At 33.8% G+C, this 19,614-nt stretch overlaps 1 protein-coding gene across 3 annotated transcripts in view; it reads right to left on the bottom strand.

Annotated features, from left to right (window-relative positions):
* The window catches only part of U2SURP (U2 snRNP associated SURP domain containing), a 58,514-nt gene that overhangs the window by 31,375 nt on the left and 7,525 nt on the right, over window positions 1-19,614 (bottom strand). Inside the window, exons 2-14 of one of the 3 annotated variants that reach the window (XM_003265343.3) lie at window positions 17,167-17,211; window positions 15,691-15,822; window positions 13,548-13,646; window positions 11,515-11,629; window positions 10,912-11,045; window positions 7,868-7,935; window positions 7,215-7,309; window positions 6,531-6,566; window positions 6,361-6,443; window positions 5,236-5,401; window positions 4,834-5,045; window positions 3,882-3,925; window positions 636-740 (exon numbers count right to left, since the gene is read on the bottom strand). In XM_003265343.3, coding sequence (XP_003265391.1) covers window positions 636-740; window positions 3,882-3,925; window positions 4,834-5,045; window positions 5,236-5,401; window positions 6,361-6,443; window positions 6,531-6,566; window positions 7,215-7,309; window positions 7,868-7,935; window positions 10,912-11,045; window positions 11,515-11,629; window positions 13,548-13,646; window positions 15,691-15,822; window positions 17,167-17,211 — 1,334 coding nt within the window. The remainder of the gene's footprint in view (window positions 1-635; window positions 741-3,881; window positions 3,926-4,833; window positions 5,046-5,235; window positions 5,402-6,360; window positions 6,444-6,530; window positions 6,567-7,214; window positions 7,310-7,867; window positions 7,936-10,911; window positions 11,046-11,514; window positions 11,630-13,547; window positions 13,647-15,690; window positions 15,823-17,166; window positions 17,212-19,614) is intronic. The other 2 variants (XM_030816702.1, XM_030816703.1) reach the window with 2 other exon arrangements.

The following is a 19,614-nucleotide window of genomic DNA, read 5'->3' on the forward strand; positions in this document are numbered from 1 at the left end:
AATGTATTTTCCTCCTAGAGAATGCTAAAAACAATACTATTTAATTAACCAAATCAAAATCTGATGGAAAATTGGGCTCAATACATTCTACTCTGATTACTAAAACTCCCTTCCCATCTCATTGCAGAACTAATCCCATACTTCTACAACTTTATTCTTGGAAATATTTTTAATCCTAATAAATTAAAAGTAGTTTTAAACTGCATGCCTAAAGATAAAATATGGTAAATATATATAATGGAATATTATTTGGCCTTAAAAAAGGAAATCCTGATACATGCTATAATACGGATGAATCCTGAGGACATTATGCTAAATGAAATAAGCCAGTCACAAAAGGACAAATATTGTATGATTATACCCATGTGAGTTTACCTTGAGTAATGAAATTACTAAGAGACAGAAAGTAGAATGGCAGTTGCCAGGGCTAAGGGGCTAGAAGACTGAGGAGTTACTGTTACACAGGTAAAGAATTTCCATTTTGGAAGATGAAAAAAGTTCTGGAGATGGATGGTGGTGATGGTTGTGCAACAATGTGAATGTACTTAATGACACTAACCTGTATACTTAAAAAGAGTTAAAACGGGAAATTTTATGTTACATATATTTCACCACAATTTTTAAAAAATGCACACCTGAACATAGGATTGTTGATTTCTCTGTTCATAATCATAGCTTCAAACATTGGCCCTTCACGTACAACAAACTCTATCATTCGATGTATCAGGGCGAGTAAATTCCTACAACAACAACACAGTTAAAGAAAATGGATTCAGACCTACCACTATATAAAACTACACTTGACCTAAGTTACTATAATTGCGCAGAAAATGATTATTCTGCTGACTAACACCGAATTTAATACCAAAAAAGTAACCTGGAGCATATGTTAACGCCTTGTGCATTAAGAGGGTGTGGGGCAGTGGGAGTAGGGAAGTGGGAGGGGATGGAAAGGTGAGGGAGGGTAGGAAACCACAATACAGCCTCATAGTAATATTTAATTTTCTAAATGTCACTTATTTTCCAAAAGCAAAACATTAAATTACAAATCACAACTAATTGGAAAGCTGCAAATATTGATATATAAAATCAGTAACTTAGAGCCTGCATGTTATTACAGCCATCTAGAAATTTACACGCTATCTCAGTTTAAAAAAAAAATTCCTAAACCAAGCACTTTTGTGGTGCTACTGAAATGTTATAACCATGACTATAATTTACAAAAATGCAAAACTATTTAACAAGTTTAAGGCCTGATTTAATAAAAAATCCATCCAACTCCTGTGTTTTTCTGGTACACATACCAGATGGAGTTTTTATTAAATCTGACCTTTAGTGAGGCAACATCCCTTTGGACCACACTTCAAACTAGTTCACAATTCATGAAATAGATAATTCTGCCTGTATATTATCTTTTTTCCCTCCAAAACAAGAGATTGATATACCTGTACACTATCAATCAATGAAGAAATTATGTTGCCAAAGCCTTAAGTGAATGGAGTACTACTGTTTCCAAAATATTGCAAAATGGGGTACACAGTGAGATGCCCTTCCCATTTTCTGTAACAATTATTTTCCAATATTTTACCAAAAATAAACATATGTGAGTAATTTTTTAGTACAGTCATTTTATTGACTGAACTCACAGGAAGTCTTTATCTGAAGCTGGGTCCTAAAATCATGTGGTATTTTATTAGACTCCAAACACAATTTTGGACATTGATTATGGTGTTGGGCAAAAATGACTCAGCTTATTTATAAGCTGCTTTTGATTTCTCATTTCACCAGTCCCCCAGCATACACAGTTGGCAAATAACAATCGGGAACAGCAAAAGGATATTGGCTCTTGGTACAAGGCACACACTAAATTACACCTTTAGCATTCCCAGCTCAAATTACGTTCATATAACTGCTAGAATGTAAATAAATATATAGTTATAGAACAAGACAGACTTTTGTGGCTCTATAATGCCCTATTTCAGAGTACATGAACAATAAAATAATCTATCTCATGGTGACTATAATTATTTTCTCATAGCTTTTGAACAAACCTACTTAAAATGAAATCTCTACATAGGAATAAAATTTAAGCCTAAAGGAAGTAAAAAAAATTGTATCACAGTTTAAATCTTTACAAAGGGGAAATCATGCATTTAAAACTACTAATTCAACTTCAAATTGTCAAAACAAAAAACTAAAAACATTGCTTAATTTTCGATTTAAAAATTATTTCTCTTTCACAGAAGTAATTGCTCTGCAAATATGCAATTCTTCAGCATTCATATGGTTAATGACATTATTTTGAAGGAAGGGAGATAATGTAAAGTTATGATTCAATTCCAAAACTCCCCCACTGATAGGAGCCAAAAAAAAAAACTGATAAAGCTAAGGGAAATTGTATGTATAAGACTAATTACTAGGTGGACAAATGTTATACATCCAGAAACTTGTGTGAATTAAGTCAAAAGCAACTTGACTTTAGCATTTAAGATAGAGGAAAATTGTTTAGCAAGTTTAAAAACAAAGGACTCATCCTAATGGTGAGTGAAGACTTTCGGCAAAACGCACACTCAAAATTTTGTTTAGAAATAAGTTGAGCCACATACATGTAAAGCTACCACTAGATATGTGCTTTTTTTGAATGCTACAAAAATACTATCCTGTGAATGCTTTTATCAGTGGTGAAAAACCCACTATAGTTTTAAATAGGCTTGTAACTGATAAATCTATTTTTAGAAAATTAAAAGTTTATAAGTATTTTTAAAATGTTTCATGATTATTTAAAATCAAAATCTGACAATTAATTGTTATTAACGATGTCAAGATTACTAAAGAACTGTAATCACATTCTTCTTCCTTGAGGATTGTGTTTATTTTAAAAATGGTGACTTTTCTATTAGAATAAAACAGTGTAGTACAAAAAGATGATATATTTAAAGTGCATTATTTAATTTTAAAATGGTAATTATCTTATTCTGGGCAACAATAACCAAAAAAAAAAAAAAAACAAAAACAAAAAATTGTCTCTCAGTTATAATAAAACCACATTTATTGGAGTCGATCGTACCAATGTCTGGTCAAAAACTGTATACTTTCCCAATCCATCCCATGATGTTTTCCTGGTCCCCCGCTGCCGCAGACAGTTCAGCTGGTGTTGCTCACCAAGGCCAATGTCAAAGAGAATTTGGTATTCTTTTGTGTTCATTTATTATTCAACCAGTGTTGTGTTCCTGTGTTTGGGAAAAGGCTTAGCTTGACTGAGCAAGAGCATACCTACAGCATGAATTCTTCTGCTTTAATAGTGTGTTGAAAGAAAAAAAAAGGAAGAAAGGAAAATAAAAGAATTCCAAATACCTTTGTTATCGTGAAAAGAAAGTTTCTAGTATGTCCAGTGTTCATGACAATAATAGGAATTTCTTCTTAAAGTCAATTGAAAAAACAAAAAACAAAGCTATGCCTTCAGTAAGGAGAACTCAAATCAAGGTTATATATTAAATGCAGATAATTCAGAAAACAAGAAAAAAATAACAACAGATTGGGTCAAACTGTAATGTTATCTGAAATTTATGACACATTTAAAACATCTATTTTCCCATGACGAGTCTATTGTCTGACTCCAAATCAGAGCTAATAAATACATTCTAACTAGTCAAACTATAAACATTCCCTACAGTGATAACAATAAAAACAAAAGAAGATATTGACATAAAATTGCAAAGTACACAAAAGTTAGTTAAATTTCACACATCCCCCCCAAAAAGTACTGGGAAGGAACCATTGCTCAGTCAAGATACTACCTTTTCCTCAACACCATTTCTTTTTAAATTCAGAAGGGGATATTGTCTATATTTAGATCAGTAATAATAAAGAAAAACATGTACCTTTCTGTTGGGATAACCACTTTGACTATGGCTTGCGACAGAGTCTGTATATGAAGTCACATCAGATAATAAACATAGAATATGTGAGTATTGTTAACAAGTAACAAGCAAAAATATACATATGCATTGAAAATACTACATATCTAATCACAAGTTTTGCAGGCAATCACTGCATTTGAAGTCATTATACACTAAGCAATTACATAAATGCAAATGGATGTGTTCAGTGAACAATAAATGTTCACCAAATGCAAAGAATCAGAACATTCCTGCCAGAATGCACATCAATGCACTGAAATAGGTACTACACTGAGAATTATCAGATAAAGATTTTAATTTGTGAAATAATTAACTGTTTGCCTCTGACCATACAGTTCGCTATTTTGTTCCCAAGCCTTTAAAACCAGCCCTGTCATTTTAAGTGTAATTAATTCATAATAGAACCAACAAATTCTTATAACTTGAAATTAAGTTGGTTTTGTTTACTAAAAAGAAAATACTCACCCTTTGCTTTTACTAGATTAATTATTTTTTAAAAACCACATAAATCTTCTCAAATATTCTAATACCTCAGACCTAGCTGCCATCCAAACAATAACTACTTAGGAGGTCTTTCTAATTGAAATGTCACTTAACCAAATACAAAGTATCACTTTCTCAAAACAAAGTAAATTTAGTTACTACACTTAAGCAAATCTGGATACAACACTGGACAAAGGAAAAAACTTAACAAGTGGTCAAAAAAGGAATGGTAGCCACAAATAAAAATATGACCTAGTATTTCAAATATAGGGTTTCCATGGGCTAAGGCAGGGAACACATCTACTTATTTCTTTAAAAGTTGCCAAACAGAATTGCACACACATTTTCTATAAAATTGTTGAAAAGAAATACTACCACAGCTTTAGTATTTACAAATTAGATGTGGCCTTATGTCCATTTTTTAAATTACCTTCTCAAAATCCTCTTTGTTTTTAGGTGGCGGTAACATAGGAGCATTAGGGTTTTTTAACCGCTCTCTAGGCTGCGCATTAAAAGGCAGTCCGGATGGAGGTGGGGGAAGCGTATGTTCCATCATAGAAGGCGGAATGTATATTGGATGTGGAGGAATAGGTACAGCTTTACCCCAACCTAACTTCATTTCAAAAGACATAATCATTTTTCCTACAAGAAAGAAATGAAAGGTCATTTTGTTAACTCTCAAAAGTTTCCAAATAAAATCTTTCTGGTGAGTTGAAATAATTTTCATTTTAACCTCTCCATTTCAGGTCCAATCCTTCCTAGCTTTTATAAATACTTTTCCAAACCAAAGAAATATTTGAATTGTATAAATGGATAATAAAAATGTTCTTACCATTCAAATTTTTTAAAGCTCTTTCAGCATCTCTTCTATTCATAAAAGCCACAAAGCCACAATTTCTTTCTCTGGCTCTTTCTTCATCAGTTCTAGGCCACATGATTTTCACACTGGCTAACGGTCCAAATCTTCCAAATTCTTGGCACAGCATTTCTTCATTCATCTATTAAAAAGGGTAAAAGATTTTTATTATGCAAAAAAGGGAAAAGAAAAAATTATTTTCAGAAAACAAAGTAGTTTTTACAAAATAAAAAGCAACATAGCAACGTGCTTCAATTTTACATTTAAGTACCAGGAACTCTATACAACTAAAATCCCACGTGGGGCGTTCATAAATCATTTCATACTATAATATTTCAAAATATTCTGGTTTATTTAAGATGCCAGGGTGGGGAAGTTCAGTAGATGGAGAAATCAAAATCATTTTTACTCCCTTATCTTCCTTTGTTTTAAGGTCCTGGATCTAAGTAAGATATTTTATAGTGATGGTTTGTTTAGGCATTTAGTAATATTTTTCAAGCAGGCATGGTTAGTACATTTAAATTAAAGAGGAAATATGTATTGACAATGAAGAAAAAAGTATCTAATCATCTGTTCTAACAATCAACTACCCATGTGATCAAATGCAGAGAAAACAGGTAACAGTAAATATGGAAAATACTAATTTTTAATATAGCATATTATATACTACCGTTACTACATTCCCCATAACATAATTAACAGCACCACGCAGGAAAAGAATTAAAATATAAAAGACAAACCACAAAGAGTAGTTTACTACTATGAGAAGAAAAAGGGACTCCACAAGGAATCAAGTATGTATCAGAAGTGGATAGTCTCAAAATAATATTATTCATCAATGGTCACACCCTGATTTAATAATAAAATCAGCACCTAGTAAAACACTTCAAATCCAGAGTTCAATCTGGTTACTGAAAGAGGAAACAAGAATATGTGGCAAGACAACCTGGGCCATACCAGTAAGACAACTCTAAAGACTATCCAATTCCATTAGATTTGTCAGCTTCAGAATCTTGATTTTTTTTTTTTTTTGACTAACAAAGTGGCTTTCTTCCAAAAGCATAAAGCATATCAATCAACATTCATCTTACTTAATATTACCTGTGGATTAATGTTTCCAAGGTATAAATTAGTAGTGCTTGGATCTCCTACATCATGTGAGCCAGGTGCGTAATCATCAAGAACTAGGGCAGAAAGAAAAAAAGAATTATAACCTGCAAAATATAAAGTTTGGAAAATTTATCGATTAAAAGAGCAAAAAACTGTATTACCACCAGATGATCTATTTCTTCTTGAAGGCGCGTCCACTTAAAGGGGAGAAAAGAAAACAATTATTCTGTTTTTATAATACAGTAGTCTCCCCTTACCCTCACCTTTGTTTCCCCCCGTTTGTTACAGTAAGGTATTTCTGAGAGACAAAAAGAGACCACATTCACATAACTCTTTTTTTTTTTTTTTTTTGAGACAGACTCTTGCTCTGTCGCCCAGGCTGGAGTGCAATGGCACGATCTCGGCTCACTGCAACCTCCACCTCCCAGGTTCAAGCAATCCTTCTGCCTCAGCCTCCTGAGTAGCTGGGATTACAGGCACGCACCACCACGCCCGGCTAATTTTGTATTTTTAGTACAGACAGGGTTTCACCATGTTGGCCAGGCTGGTCTCGAACTCCTGACCTTAGGTAATCCGCTTGCCTCAGCCTCCCAAAGTATTGGGATTGCACATAACTTTTATTTCAGTATACTGTTATAATTGTTCTATTACTTATTGTTGTTAATCTCTTACTGTGCCTAATTTACAAATTAATGTTTACCACAGCTATGAATTTGTAAGGAAAAGGATAGTATATATCCACAGTTTCAGACATCCACTGGTGAGCCTTGGAATGTAACCCATGGATAAGGTGGGAACTACTGTAATTAATCACCAGCATACACATTAAATTAAATGCCACTTACTAGAACGACGCTGACCATCAGAATCTGACTGAGGAGGTTCAAATCGACTTAATCTGCCTTTCGTTTTATGTCTCTCATCACGTTCCTCTTGAATTCTGTTGAAAATATTTACAATCACTTATAATGAGCCAAAATTTGTTCATTCACATTTCAGAATAGCGCTTATCAAATTACTATCATCAAATAACTAGAAATATCTGTAATTAAATACTGGTACTGATAACCAAGATTAGAGGGTCCCTCAGCTATAATACAACCACGAGCAAATTTCTGATATATCATACCACCAATGGAACACAAAGCCTACTTTAAAGGTGAAGAGGAAATTAAACACTAAAACCACTGAATTTGTTTCTTGCTAAGTCTAACTGCCCCTCACTCCCATCCCAGTGAGTATACTGTTTCCACTGCAAACAGGACTCTGGACATTAAATAAATCAATTGAACTGAATCTTCATAATGCAAGCAACCCAGGTGCTGGACTAAATGCTAATTTATTTTCAAAGATAGCCCACCAAATATTATAATATCTAAATCTCATAGCAAACTGGTTAGTAATAACTAACTGGTACAGTATATTCTTTATACTTGCATCCGTTTATGTATCAGCTCAATACACCTATGATAGTTATTCTCCACACTATAAAACTTACTGCTTTAATTCTTCTTTGAAGAGCTCCAAATTGCTTTTTTTCTTTTCTTTCTCTCCTTTTTTAAGTGGCTATAAAGGATATGACAAGTTATACTTCAAACAAAAGGATAAGCAAAACTAATGATTCAATAATAAGAGCCTTTTTACATCATTTCAGTACAAATTATATGTTCTAATTATTTAAATTAGAAAGAATGCTTTTCTTATCATTGAACCTCCCTTCCCCTTCCTTCAAAATAACAAACAATTAAATTATTAATACAATTAAACAATTAAAATGACAACCAGTAGTCAGGGAAATTAATGAACATGAAAACTGAACTGCCATGGAAAGTAACTGCCAAAAATACGCACTCTTCAAAAATCACCTTTGGAGGACATGAGTTACTGGAACAATAAGTAACATCCTTGGAATCCTCTTTTAAAACTGCTTCTTAATCTACTTTTGGAATCCTTCTTTTAGAAGTGCCAACATAATTTAATAGGGAAGAATAATCTTTTCAACAAATGGTGCTTGGAAAACTGAATATCTACATGCAGAAAAATGAAGTTGGACTTCTACTTTACACCATATACTAAATGTACAAAAATTAGCTCAAAATGGTTCATGGACATTAAGAGCTAAAACTATAAAACTTTTGGGAGAAAACCACAGGAATGAATCTTCATAATCTTGAATTAAGTGATGGTTTCTTAGATATGACACCAAAAGCATAAACAAAAGAAAAAAACTGATAAATTGGACTCCATTAAAGTTTAAAACCTCCATGCTTCCATCAAGAAAGTGCAAAGACAACCCAGAGAACAGAAAACATTTCCAAATCATATAGCCGATAAGAACCTTGACTCAAGAAGATGTAAAATACTCTTACAATTCAACAACAAAAATACAAATAACCCAATTAAAAAGCAGGCCAAGTATTTGAATAGACATTTCTCCAAAAGAAACTTACAAATGGACAATAATAAACACATGAAAAGATGCTCAATATCATGAAGTACATGCGAATCAAAACCACAATGAAGTACAACTTCACACACACTAAAATGACTAAAATAAACTTTTCAAACAAAACAGTTTTGTTTGTTGGTTTTTGAGATGGAGTTTCGCTCTTGTTGCCCAGGCTGGAGTGCAATGCCGTGATCTTGGCTCACCACAACCTCTGCCTCCCGAGTTCAAACGATTCTCCTGCCTCAGCCTCCCGAGTAGCTGGGATTACAGGCATGCACCACCATGCCTGGCTAATTTTGTATTTTTAGTAGAGATGGGGTTTCTCCATGTTGGTCAGGCTGGTGTCAAAGTGTTAGTGTACGACGTGAGAAAACTGGAACCCTCATACATTACTGGTAGGACTGTAAAGTGATACAACCACTTTGGAAAAACTGGCAGTTTCTCAAAAGGCTAAACATAGTTACCATGTGACCCAGCAATTCCACTTCTTGGTGTGTGTATATACATGTATCCAAGAGAACTGAAAACGTAAGTTCACACAAAAAAAGCCCACACATGAATGTTTACAGCAGCATTATTTTTAACAGCAGAAAAGTGGAAACAATCCAAATGTCCATCTACTAAGTAATGCATGGATAAACAACATACGGTATGTCCATAAAATGGAGTATTATTCAACCACAAAAAGGAATGAAGTACTGATTCATGCCACAACAAAGATGAACCTTGAAGCATTATGCTAAGTAATGAAGCCAGATACAAAAGACCACATGTTATATAATACCATCCATAAAAAATGTCCAGAATAGACAATCAAGAGACAGAAAGTAGATTAGTAGGTTGTCAGGGACTGAAGTTAATAGAAAAAAAAAAAAATGGGAGTGACTGATAATGGGTAGGGATTTCTTTCTAGGGTGATAAAAATATTCTGAAATTAGAGTGGTGATTGTTGCACAACTTTCAATATACTTAAAACCACTCAACTGTACACTTTATTTAAATAATTTTTTTTTTTTTGGTGAAGATGGAGTCTTGCTATGTTGCCCAGGCTGGTCTCAAACTCCTGGGCTCAAGCAATCCTCCAGCCTCAGCTTCCCAAAGTGCTAGGATTACAGGCACGAGCCACTGCACCTAGTCAACTGTATACTTTAAAAGGATAAATTTTAGCCAGACGTCTGTAATCCCAGCCCTTTGGGAGGCCAAAGTGGGCAAATTGCTTGAGTCCAGGAGTTCGAGACCAGCCTAGGCAAAATGGCAAAACCCCATTTTCACAAAAAAATACCAAAAAATTAGCTGGGCATGGGACTACATTGCCTGTAGTCCCAGCTACTCATGAGGCTGAGGTGGGAGGACCACCTGAGCCTAGGAGGTTGAGGCTGCAGGAGCCGTAATCACACTACTGCACTCTAGCCGCCTGGGCAACAGTGAGACTGTCTCAAAAAAAAAAAAAAAAAGGTAAATTTTATTGTATTGTATGTGAATTATATCTCAATAAAGCTGGGTGTTTTTTTTTTCATTGCTTTTAGAGATATTTTTTAAGCCACACAAAAAAAAAACCAGGCTTACTATTCGATGCAATCATATTTATTCACCACATTTGGTTCCAAATGACATGACCCACATCTGTCTACCATCTCCCATAAAAACTAAACCCTCAAAGAAAAAAAAAATTTTTCTAACACTGAGAATATTTTAAGTGTCACTAATTCTGACAGTAATTCCCAAAATGTTCCAAAAATGTTCTGGGAAATATACACTACACATACTAATAATTTAAATACCTCAGTTCAGAAATGCTTAAAAAGACAACCCCATTGCAAGTCAAATATAGTCAATTTTGACTTGCAATGTATTATGAGCATAAATAGCAAATGTTCACTGCTCAAAAAGCATAAAAAGAATATCATCTATGTGTCTCAATTCATTATCTCTCATCTAAGTAAATTACTGGGTTAGAAAGCATCAAAACTTAACATCTACCACCCATGCCCCCACCAAAAATGAAAAAAAAGCCAAAGTCTTGCTTACAGTGGAAGTATCACTGGCAGTGTCATCTCTGAACATAAATGGTCAATTACTTAAGTATGACTTACAGGTTTTTTGGTTTCTATCACAAGAAGAGATGGTGGTCTTTCATTGGAAGACTGATTTGGAGGATTTTTTTGATCTGCAAATCTTGAAGATGGCTTATAGATTTTACCTCTTTTTTCATCTGTTTCATGTTCTTCTGAAATTTAAAATACTAAGTTTCAAAACTAATTTTGCAACATTTTTCTTTACTTTTTTATTTAAAAACAAGTAAAAATTAGTTAAGATGCTTTTAGTAGTAAGATGTATCACTATTAACAAATATGAAATTAAATTCAAATATCACCCAATAATGCTAATTTAATCATTTCATAGCAAAACTATGACACATATTAAAATTTGTGACAAGTGCTCTGCTGTCTTAAAACTTGAAAGGCACTAAATATGTTTAAAAGCTATCTGTCCTCAGCATCTCATTAACTGACACTTGGCCATTTATTTTGCTAATTAATATAACCACTAGAGGGTGCTGATAGAAAATGTAAAATTCAAAAGCAACCAAACTTCCTTCCATAATTATCTACCTGCAGTCATTCAACCAAGACGGGGTTTGCTCAAAAACTGTAATACACTTATGCTTTATTAGCAGTTATACTTTATAAACTTACCTTTAGCTGCATTAACAACACCACCTCTCACAAATGTTTTCACTTTATTACCATCACTTCCTTCAAAAGCAGCAAGAAACTCCTCATAAATCTCAGCAGCTGCCTTTTCATCCTCCTAAATATACATGAAAATATTAATATTACACAATACAAAAATTGTTAATGTACACAGGGCTAAATTCATTAAGGAATAATATGGACGAAAACCCTCCCTTCCCAGGTTAAGCAGTCCTAACAAGTAATAACATCTAATCTTTAGTAGATATCAAATATTAATTAATGAAACCAAGAGAGGCTTTGCTCCTCTAGCGGCAATTTGCAGAACTAGAAAAGAACCCCTAAGCATAGATTAATTAGTAAATTTGTCTAGAGACAACTCAAGCATCAAATTGTATGACAACTGACTATATGAAAACATATTTTGCTAGTAATGTTTACCAAGTTTCCAAGGCATGATGATTTAATTCAGTGAATATTTTTCAAATCACCAAAAACATGAGTATTAGAAGTTGAAGCAGCAATATCTACTGACAAGTAGCATTAAGGAAAGCTCAGAAGAATCCTGATATAAGGAAAGCTCAGAAGAATCTTGATATTTTCAATTATTCTAAATGTCCCCAAACATGTATGAACTGAAGAAAGGCCAATGGAACATAACAGAAAATACAGAATAAAATTGAACAGCATGCGGAAATTTAGTGTTCAATAAAAAAAGCATCTCAAATCAATGGGAAATAGACATACTTTTCAATAAATGACACTAGGATAACTGAATAATTATTTGAAAAAAGACAAAAATGAATCTATTCTTGACACCACATACCAGAATAAACTACAAAATAATCTGATTTAATATTCCTAAAAACGAAACCATACAGTAGTAGAGGAAAACATGAGGAAATTCCTTTATAAGCTGGTAACGTAAAAAACTGAAAAACCAGAAATCACAGGGAAAGACTGATAAATCTGATTGTACAACAATAGTTTCTGCATGGAGAAAAACACCAGCAGCAAAATAAAAAGACAATCAACAAAGTGAGAAAAAAAATTGTACCTTGTATAACAAAGTGTTAATATAACTTATAGAAAAAGACTGTTTAGATATGAGCGGACAGTTCACAGAAACAAACACAAGAAAAACTGTTAAACTTTACTTGTGTGTTGTATCTCAATATAACCCAATATGAACTGTCTGCTCATATCTAAACAATTTTTTTCTATAAGTTGAATTGAGAAATTCAAATGTAAAACTACACTGAGATACCATTTTTCATGTAGGAGATTGGCAAAAGTCCTCTACTGGCAGAGCTATGGGGAAACATTCATTCATATACTACTGACAGGGGTGTAACATGTCACTGCCCCTACAGAGAGCAATTTGACAATGACAAATATAGAAAAACTACATTTATGCATTTATCATTCAACCCAGTAATCTCACTTATAAGAATATATCCCAAATCTCACCTGTAAGAATATATCCCAAAGATAACACTAGCAAAAAAAACCAAACATATGCATAACATTATCCGTAACAGCATTACTTGCAATGGCAAAAGAACGAAACATAAATGCCCAAAACATAAATAGAATTTTAGTTGAATAAATGATTGCATATCTACGCAGCCATAGCAAAAGAATAAGGAGTACTTCTATGTACTTGAGGTAATTTCTGAGATACAATGTTAAGTTAAAAAAGCAAGTTGGAAAAAAGTGTACTGTATAAAGCATGCTATCATTAATCTAAGGGGAATGGGTACAACGTGTATACACACACACACACTTTACTTATACAAAAAGAATACATCAGAAAATAGCCAAAACTATAACAAAGGAAAAAGAAACAGGGTGAGGGAACAAGGATAGAAGCTCAGCTCCTAGGAATATTTGTTGTATTACAGATTTGACTCAGAGGCGGAGCTGAGAATATCCTAGAGGTTAAGAATCTTCGGGAAACATTCCTCTAATACATTTACTAACCCCTTAGACACATTCATTTCCAAGGATAATTCAAAATACATTTTCGACATTACCTTTTTCTTTAATTCTTCCTGTTCCTTTTTACTTAAAGTTCGCTTAGCTGTACTCATTTTTCCAATACTGAATGCTTTAAGTTTGTTTTCCAGAAGAGGCTAAGAAATAAAAAGCATACCTTTACATATACATTCTTAATGCTATCTAAAACTTTAATACACATCAACTGATAACTAAGTCTTCAGAATAGATTGCCGTTTTTTTAAATTTCATTGTAAAGAAAAGCTGGGGCTACTCTACCCATCAGGTGCCTATCTTACTTGACTCTGATGTTAAGTATTCACCAAAGAATGTCTTCATTCAATAGCCCAAGGTCAAAAACATGCAGAAGTCATGTTAAAAAAAAAAGGTAAAAATAGAAGAGACAGACACTAATGCTTAGAACAAGAATAAAAGCATTTGAGGAGGGAAAGTACAGATGTTTCTGGGGAAAAGTTGCAATGACAAAAAACAGATCCTCAAGTAGGCAAAGGGAGGCAAACATTTCCATGGTCCCAGGGCAGGAATTTACCATCTACAACCCTCATTTTACATATTATAAATCACTTCTTTTTTATAATTTGGTAAATTACCTCATTCATCAATAATACTGATATTTATGAACATAATTTCATTCTTTGCTGGGATTAAAATATCACCTACAATATTTAAAGTTTCAGCTCAAGTAAAACTATATCAATTTTAAATATAAGAAAACACTATTTTAATGAAGTCTTCATTTACGTAACTTAGAAGCAACTTCGTTCTGAAATATAGTCTGAATATATTGACTGTAGACCTTTTTGTTCAATCAGTAACTTATTTGGTTTATAAATTTAAAAGGTAGGAAATGTTTATTAAATACAACCTAAAATACTGAAATCTGAAGATTTCTCTCTCTCCTACTAAAATGAGAAGCTAACCAATTACAAAATTAAGACTTTAAATTCCCTAGTCATTAAATAGGCTTGCCTTTGGGAGATGCAGAATAGAAGAGTAACATTGCTGCTATTTTAAAGTTATATTAAAATCCCTTTGAGAAAAATAAAGCAGTTTATAACCTAAAAGTCAATATTGGGTTTCAGGAGAGGATTCAAAATAAATTTTCTCAAAATAGAAATTGTTTTGCCATCATTCAGTCTCTTTGGTTTCAACTTCAAAAGTTTAAACAAGTGGCAAAATTATATATGAATTAAATGAAACCCAAGGAAAAATTACCATGCTCAAATTTTATTTATACCCTAAGAGCTAAATTCAGATACCCAAGAGGGATGCGGCTAAGGAAACTATGCAGTATTTATCCAAATAAGCAATATAAGCAATCATTTAAAAGTTTGTTATACCCTAAGAGCTAAATTCAGATACCCAAGAGGGATGCGGCTAAGGAAACTATGGAGTATTTATTCAAATAAGCAATATAAGCAATCATTTAAAAGTTTGTTCACAGAACTCTTGCAGAAATGAAAAAAATTTATAACTAAAAACAGGATATTTTAAAACAGGTTCTTATAAAATAAATCTAGGCAAAGTAAAAATATATTTATGCCTAGAAATATTAAACAAGAAAAATAATTTGTTATCAGTGGTTAATACTGGCTGGTGATGACTGTGTTGTGTTACAAATTTAACCACAAGAAAATATTACTTGACATAGAATAAAAGTCTAAAAGAACCTGAGAGCACTTTACAGATCTAAAAGTGAAGAAGCTTCTTCTCTGTGTTCCTGTATTACCCTGGGCACTGCACTCATTAGAGTGAGTAGCACCTGCTCCTGTTTGCTTCCAGAGTGAGACTATAAGCTCTCTGGGAACAAGAATAGTGTTTCAATGATCTGTACATTTCCAGTAACTGGTATTTCGCACTTGATTCAATAAATGTTTAAGTGGGGAAAGATAAACTTGACAATTAACCATTTTAAATCCAAATACTACTTTGTTTTTTGAATAAAATTTAAAACTCTAAAATGAAATATCTCACATTTGAGCTAACAAGATGTCCTTACATAAACGAGTTTACTATTATCCCAAATACAAAAAGAATGCTATTTTCAAATAGAATAAGATGAAACACACACAAAACCAAATATTCGACCACTAAATTCGATCAAAGATTAAAATCATTAACTATCCTTTCTTATCTTTACCTTATCTTATCTATACTCACTCTTGAGAGATTCTGATGAGGAGAATCACAAAGGCTTTCGCGGGCACTTTCATTCCTATAATTATGTTTTCTTGGGCTCTTAGGTCGTGTCCGACTTGGCATATCACCATCTGAGGGTCCAGATGCATCCATCTTCAGGAAAAGTAAAACAAGAGAAAAAAACAAACCACACATACATACATATACAGCACTGAAAACTAGGAATAAGCCATGCCAGATATTGACAAATTTCATTGTACATTATCAAAATATCACATCCCTTAATATCCCCATTGATTTCATCAAAAAAGTTCTTAAGAACAGGGAAAGTTTTCAATAACTCTAACTCACAAGCTTGAATTTTATATCGGTAACAGTTGTTTTCCTTGAAGTAACAGGTTCATTATCTTCATTGTCAAGAAAATGTCTGCCAAAATCCCCAAGTCTGATTCACCATAGTTTGCCTGTCAGTCACTCCCAAGTAAAACTGGTGTTTCATGAAAAAAGCAGCTAGTTTCATTTCTCAACTCAAACAAACATCACATTTTGGTAAGCATAAGCGTTATACGTACTTCTTATCACGCAGAATATTAAGACAAACTATACAAAAGATGAAGACAATAGTAATTTTTACTGCTTGATGAAGTAGTAAAATAGTAACTTTTACTGCTTCATCAAGCAGTAAAAATTATTTCTAATTACGCTAGTTTCTTAAGTGAAATTATTGTGCCTGGTGGGGAAGAATATAATGACTGCAAGTATATTCTGGTGTCACTGCCTTGATCTGTGCTGAAGTGCCAACAGTTTACCCACCGAATGCTTTTGCACCTCCAGCTACATATGCATTAGTGCGAATGCCAAAATGGTGAAAAAGGCATAAATAATGCCTTAGTATTATTACAAAATAGTTTTGAATTCACAGACCCTTCTCAGAGATTCTCAGTGACTCCCAGGGGTCTTCAGACTACACTTTGAACACTGCTGTAATAACATATATAAAAAAATACTTATTGCAGTATTATCTATCCAAAATGTTACTCGAAAGCTTTAAACAAAAAATATATGCCCACCAACAAAGAAATAACAAACAACTGCACCTCCCCACCACAGAACATTATGATGCCTTAAGAAAGAACAGATTAGAGCTGTAACAGTTTACCTGCAGGGATTTCCAACATATGTTTTGCGCAGTGAGAAAGGTATGTGTATAATGCAATCCATAGTCAAAGTGTAAGTATAGATACGTATGTATGTACAGATTTTTACGCAATAAAAATCATAAGGAAATACACATACTAGGTTTCTAACACGGCTTGAGAGGGCTAAGTTATGCAAGTAGAACATAAAAAAAAAAAAAGGCACCTAGAAAAAAAGAGTAAAAGAAAAAAGCACATACAATTGTATTTACTTGTCAAGTAAAATCATTGATGTAGGGATACATATGAGGATAAATTAAATTTTAAAGGAAAAAAGACAAAGATTGCCTTCTATACTCACATGTGCATCAGAAGATCCAGATGAATGAACATCTGATGATCTCGTCTGCAAGTATTAAAAATAGAAGTCAATAATTTAAAAATGTCTTATACTAACAAAACATGTCTCTCGTGTTATACAAACTTAGAGTCTCCTAACTTCTAGCAATTTCTCCTCAGCTAATAAAACTGAGCAAAGCCAGTCTCTGACTTATGAAAAGATTGTGATACAAAGTAAATGTGTAAGTCATTTCTTTAAAATTCAGCCTGCATATTTCCAAAAATATAATAAACACTAGTGGGATATATATGAGGCACAATTACCTCTTTATAGTATACACTGGAAACCTAACCACCATTTTTACACAGAAGTTTTATGCAAAACCTCTTCCTAATCATAGATGCACCGTTTACTGCCAAAACACTGCCCAGCAACTTCTTGGTCCACAGCATAAGAACTCTCTTCCTTTCTCTAACCACCCAAAGCCACATAAAGAAATCCACATATAAATCCTTGCTGTCTATTAAAAGGTACAAATTCTGCAGAAAGTTCAAGAAAATATTATCAAATCCCCAATAAGGCACCATTTACAACTCGTTTTAAGGGAGATGATTCTATAGCATGCCACAGGCTGCTTGGTGGCATGTGAAAGAGTTCATATAATATCTTCCAGTGATGTCAACTGTTAAAACTTCAACTTTTCTTAAGTGATCTACCTATCAGATTACACATGGTATGCAATAATTTGTTGTCACTACACATGTAAAGACAAAGATGACAAGCTGTAGGACTATTAACTAAATAATGTATGCTATCTTTCTGAAACAAAGATTCTCTAAGAATTTTTACTTGGGGATCCAAAATATAACTGTCACTGAGCTGTTTTTATTTTTGAGGGTATATGGTAGTGAAATTTTACTTGTTTTTATTTATATATTTAAGTGTTAAGTGTTCAAATGAAATAAAAAATATTGAGATCACAAATATCTCAGCTGACCCCAACTCCCAGTCCAGATGTCATAAAGTACAAGATAAAATATTAGTTTAAGAGAAAACTGAAGATTCATATGTTATTTAAAAAAGAGCAAAGATCCGTATTGTTTTATTTACATTGTCCAAACATAAGGCTAAAAACAGCTGGCAAGATTTTTACACTGAATCAATTTACTCCTCTGAATTCCACTGTATTGCGCATTAGCATAGGCAAAAATCAGCCCAGGACAACAGGATAACCAAGCACTGGGACCCCTCCCATCTCATTCTTTCTTTCATTCTTTTTTTTTTTCTTGAGAAAGAGTCTCACGCTGTCTCCCAGGCTGGAGTACAGTGGCGCGACCTCGGCTCACTGCAGCCTCCGCCTCCCGGGTTCCAGTAATTCTCCTCCATCAGCCTCCTGGGTAGCTGGGAGTACAGGCACGCGCCACCATGCCTGGCTAATTTTTGTATTTTTAGTAGAGACGGGGTTTTACCACGTTGGCCAGGCTGGTCTCGAACTCCTGACCTCAGGTGATCTGCCCACCTCAGCCTCTGAAAGTGCTAGGATTACAGACATGAGCGACCGCACCCAGCCCCATCACACTCTTTCTGTCCATGGTTTTTCTGTCCCCAACTTTTGTGTCCACCCTCATTTTCTTCTAGCAGCTAATCTTTCTTAAACATCAAGATGGTATAAAAGAAGAAAATTTTTAGTATTTATTAACTATGAAACACACTCTGAAACATACCTTGAAATGAATCAATTTACAAATATCTAGAAATTTAAAAATCCAAAAGAATAAATAACTACTCTTACAAAAGAAAAACAAGTTCAGGTAAGAGGCTGAAGGGACTGAAAAAAATCAACTGCCTGGGCCAGGCGCAGTGGCTCACGCCTGTAATCCGAGCACTTTGGGAGGCCGAGGCGGGTGGATCAAGAGATGGAGACCATCCTGCCCAAACCTGGTGAAACCTCGTCTCTACTAAAAATACAAAAATTAGCCGGGCACCTGTAGTCCCAGCTACTCGCTGAGGCAGGAGAATGGTGTGAACCCGGGAGGCAGAGCTTGCAGTGAGCTGAGATCGCGCCACTGCACTACAGCCTGGGCGACAGAGACTCTGTCTCAAAAACAAACAACAATAACAAAAAAAAGTCAACTGCTTTCCAAAACACCAGTATTAACCTGCTAAGCAACAAAAACATCCTAATCATAAAAGCAACAAAAAATATAAAAACATCTAGAAACCAATTTAAGAAATGTATATAACCCTTGTGAAGAAAACAAAAACTTCAGGAAAAATCCAGTTACTCAAGCCACCATTTCAAAAGATTCATATTACTGGGTGGGAAAATTCAATATTAAGATAATGTCAATGACACCTAAATTTCTTTACATATTTAATATAATTTCATTCAACAGCTCTAAATTCCAAAGGGAAATATTTGCAAGGGGGCAAGAGAATTGCCAAAACAATTCCAAAGTTCACCCAGAA

This window comes from Nomascus leucogenys, chromosome 8, assembly GCF_006542625.1.
Source record: "Nomascus leucogenys isolate Asia chromosome 8, Asia_NLE_v1, whole genome shotgun sequence".
Lineage (NCBI taxonomy): Eukaryota > Metazoa > Chordata > Mammalia > Primates > Hylobatidae > Nomascus > Nomascus leucogenys.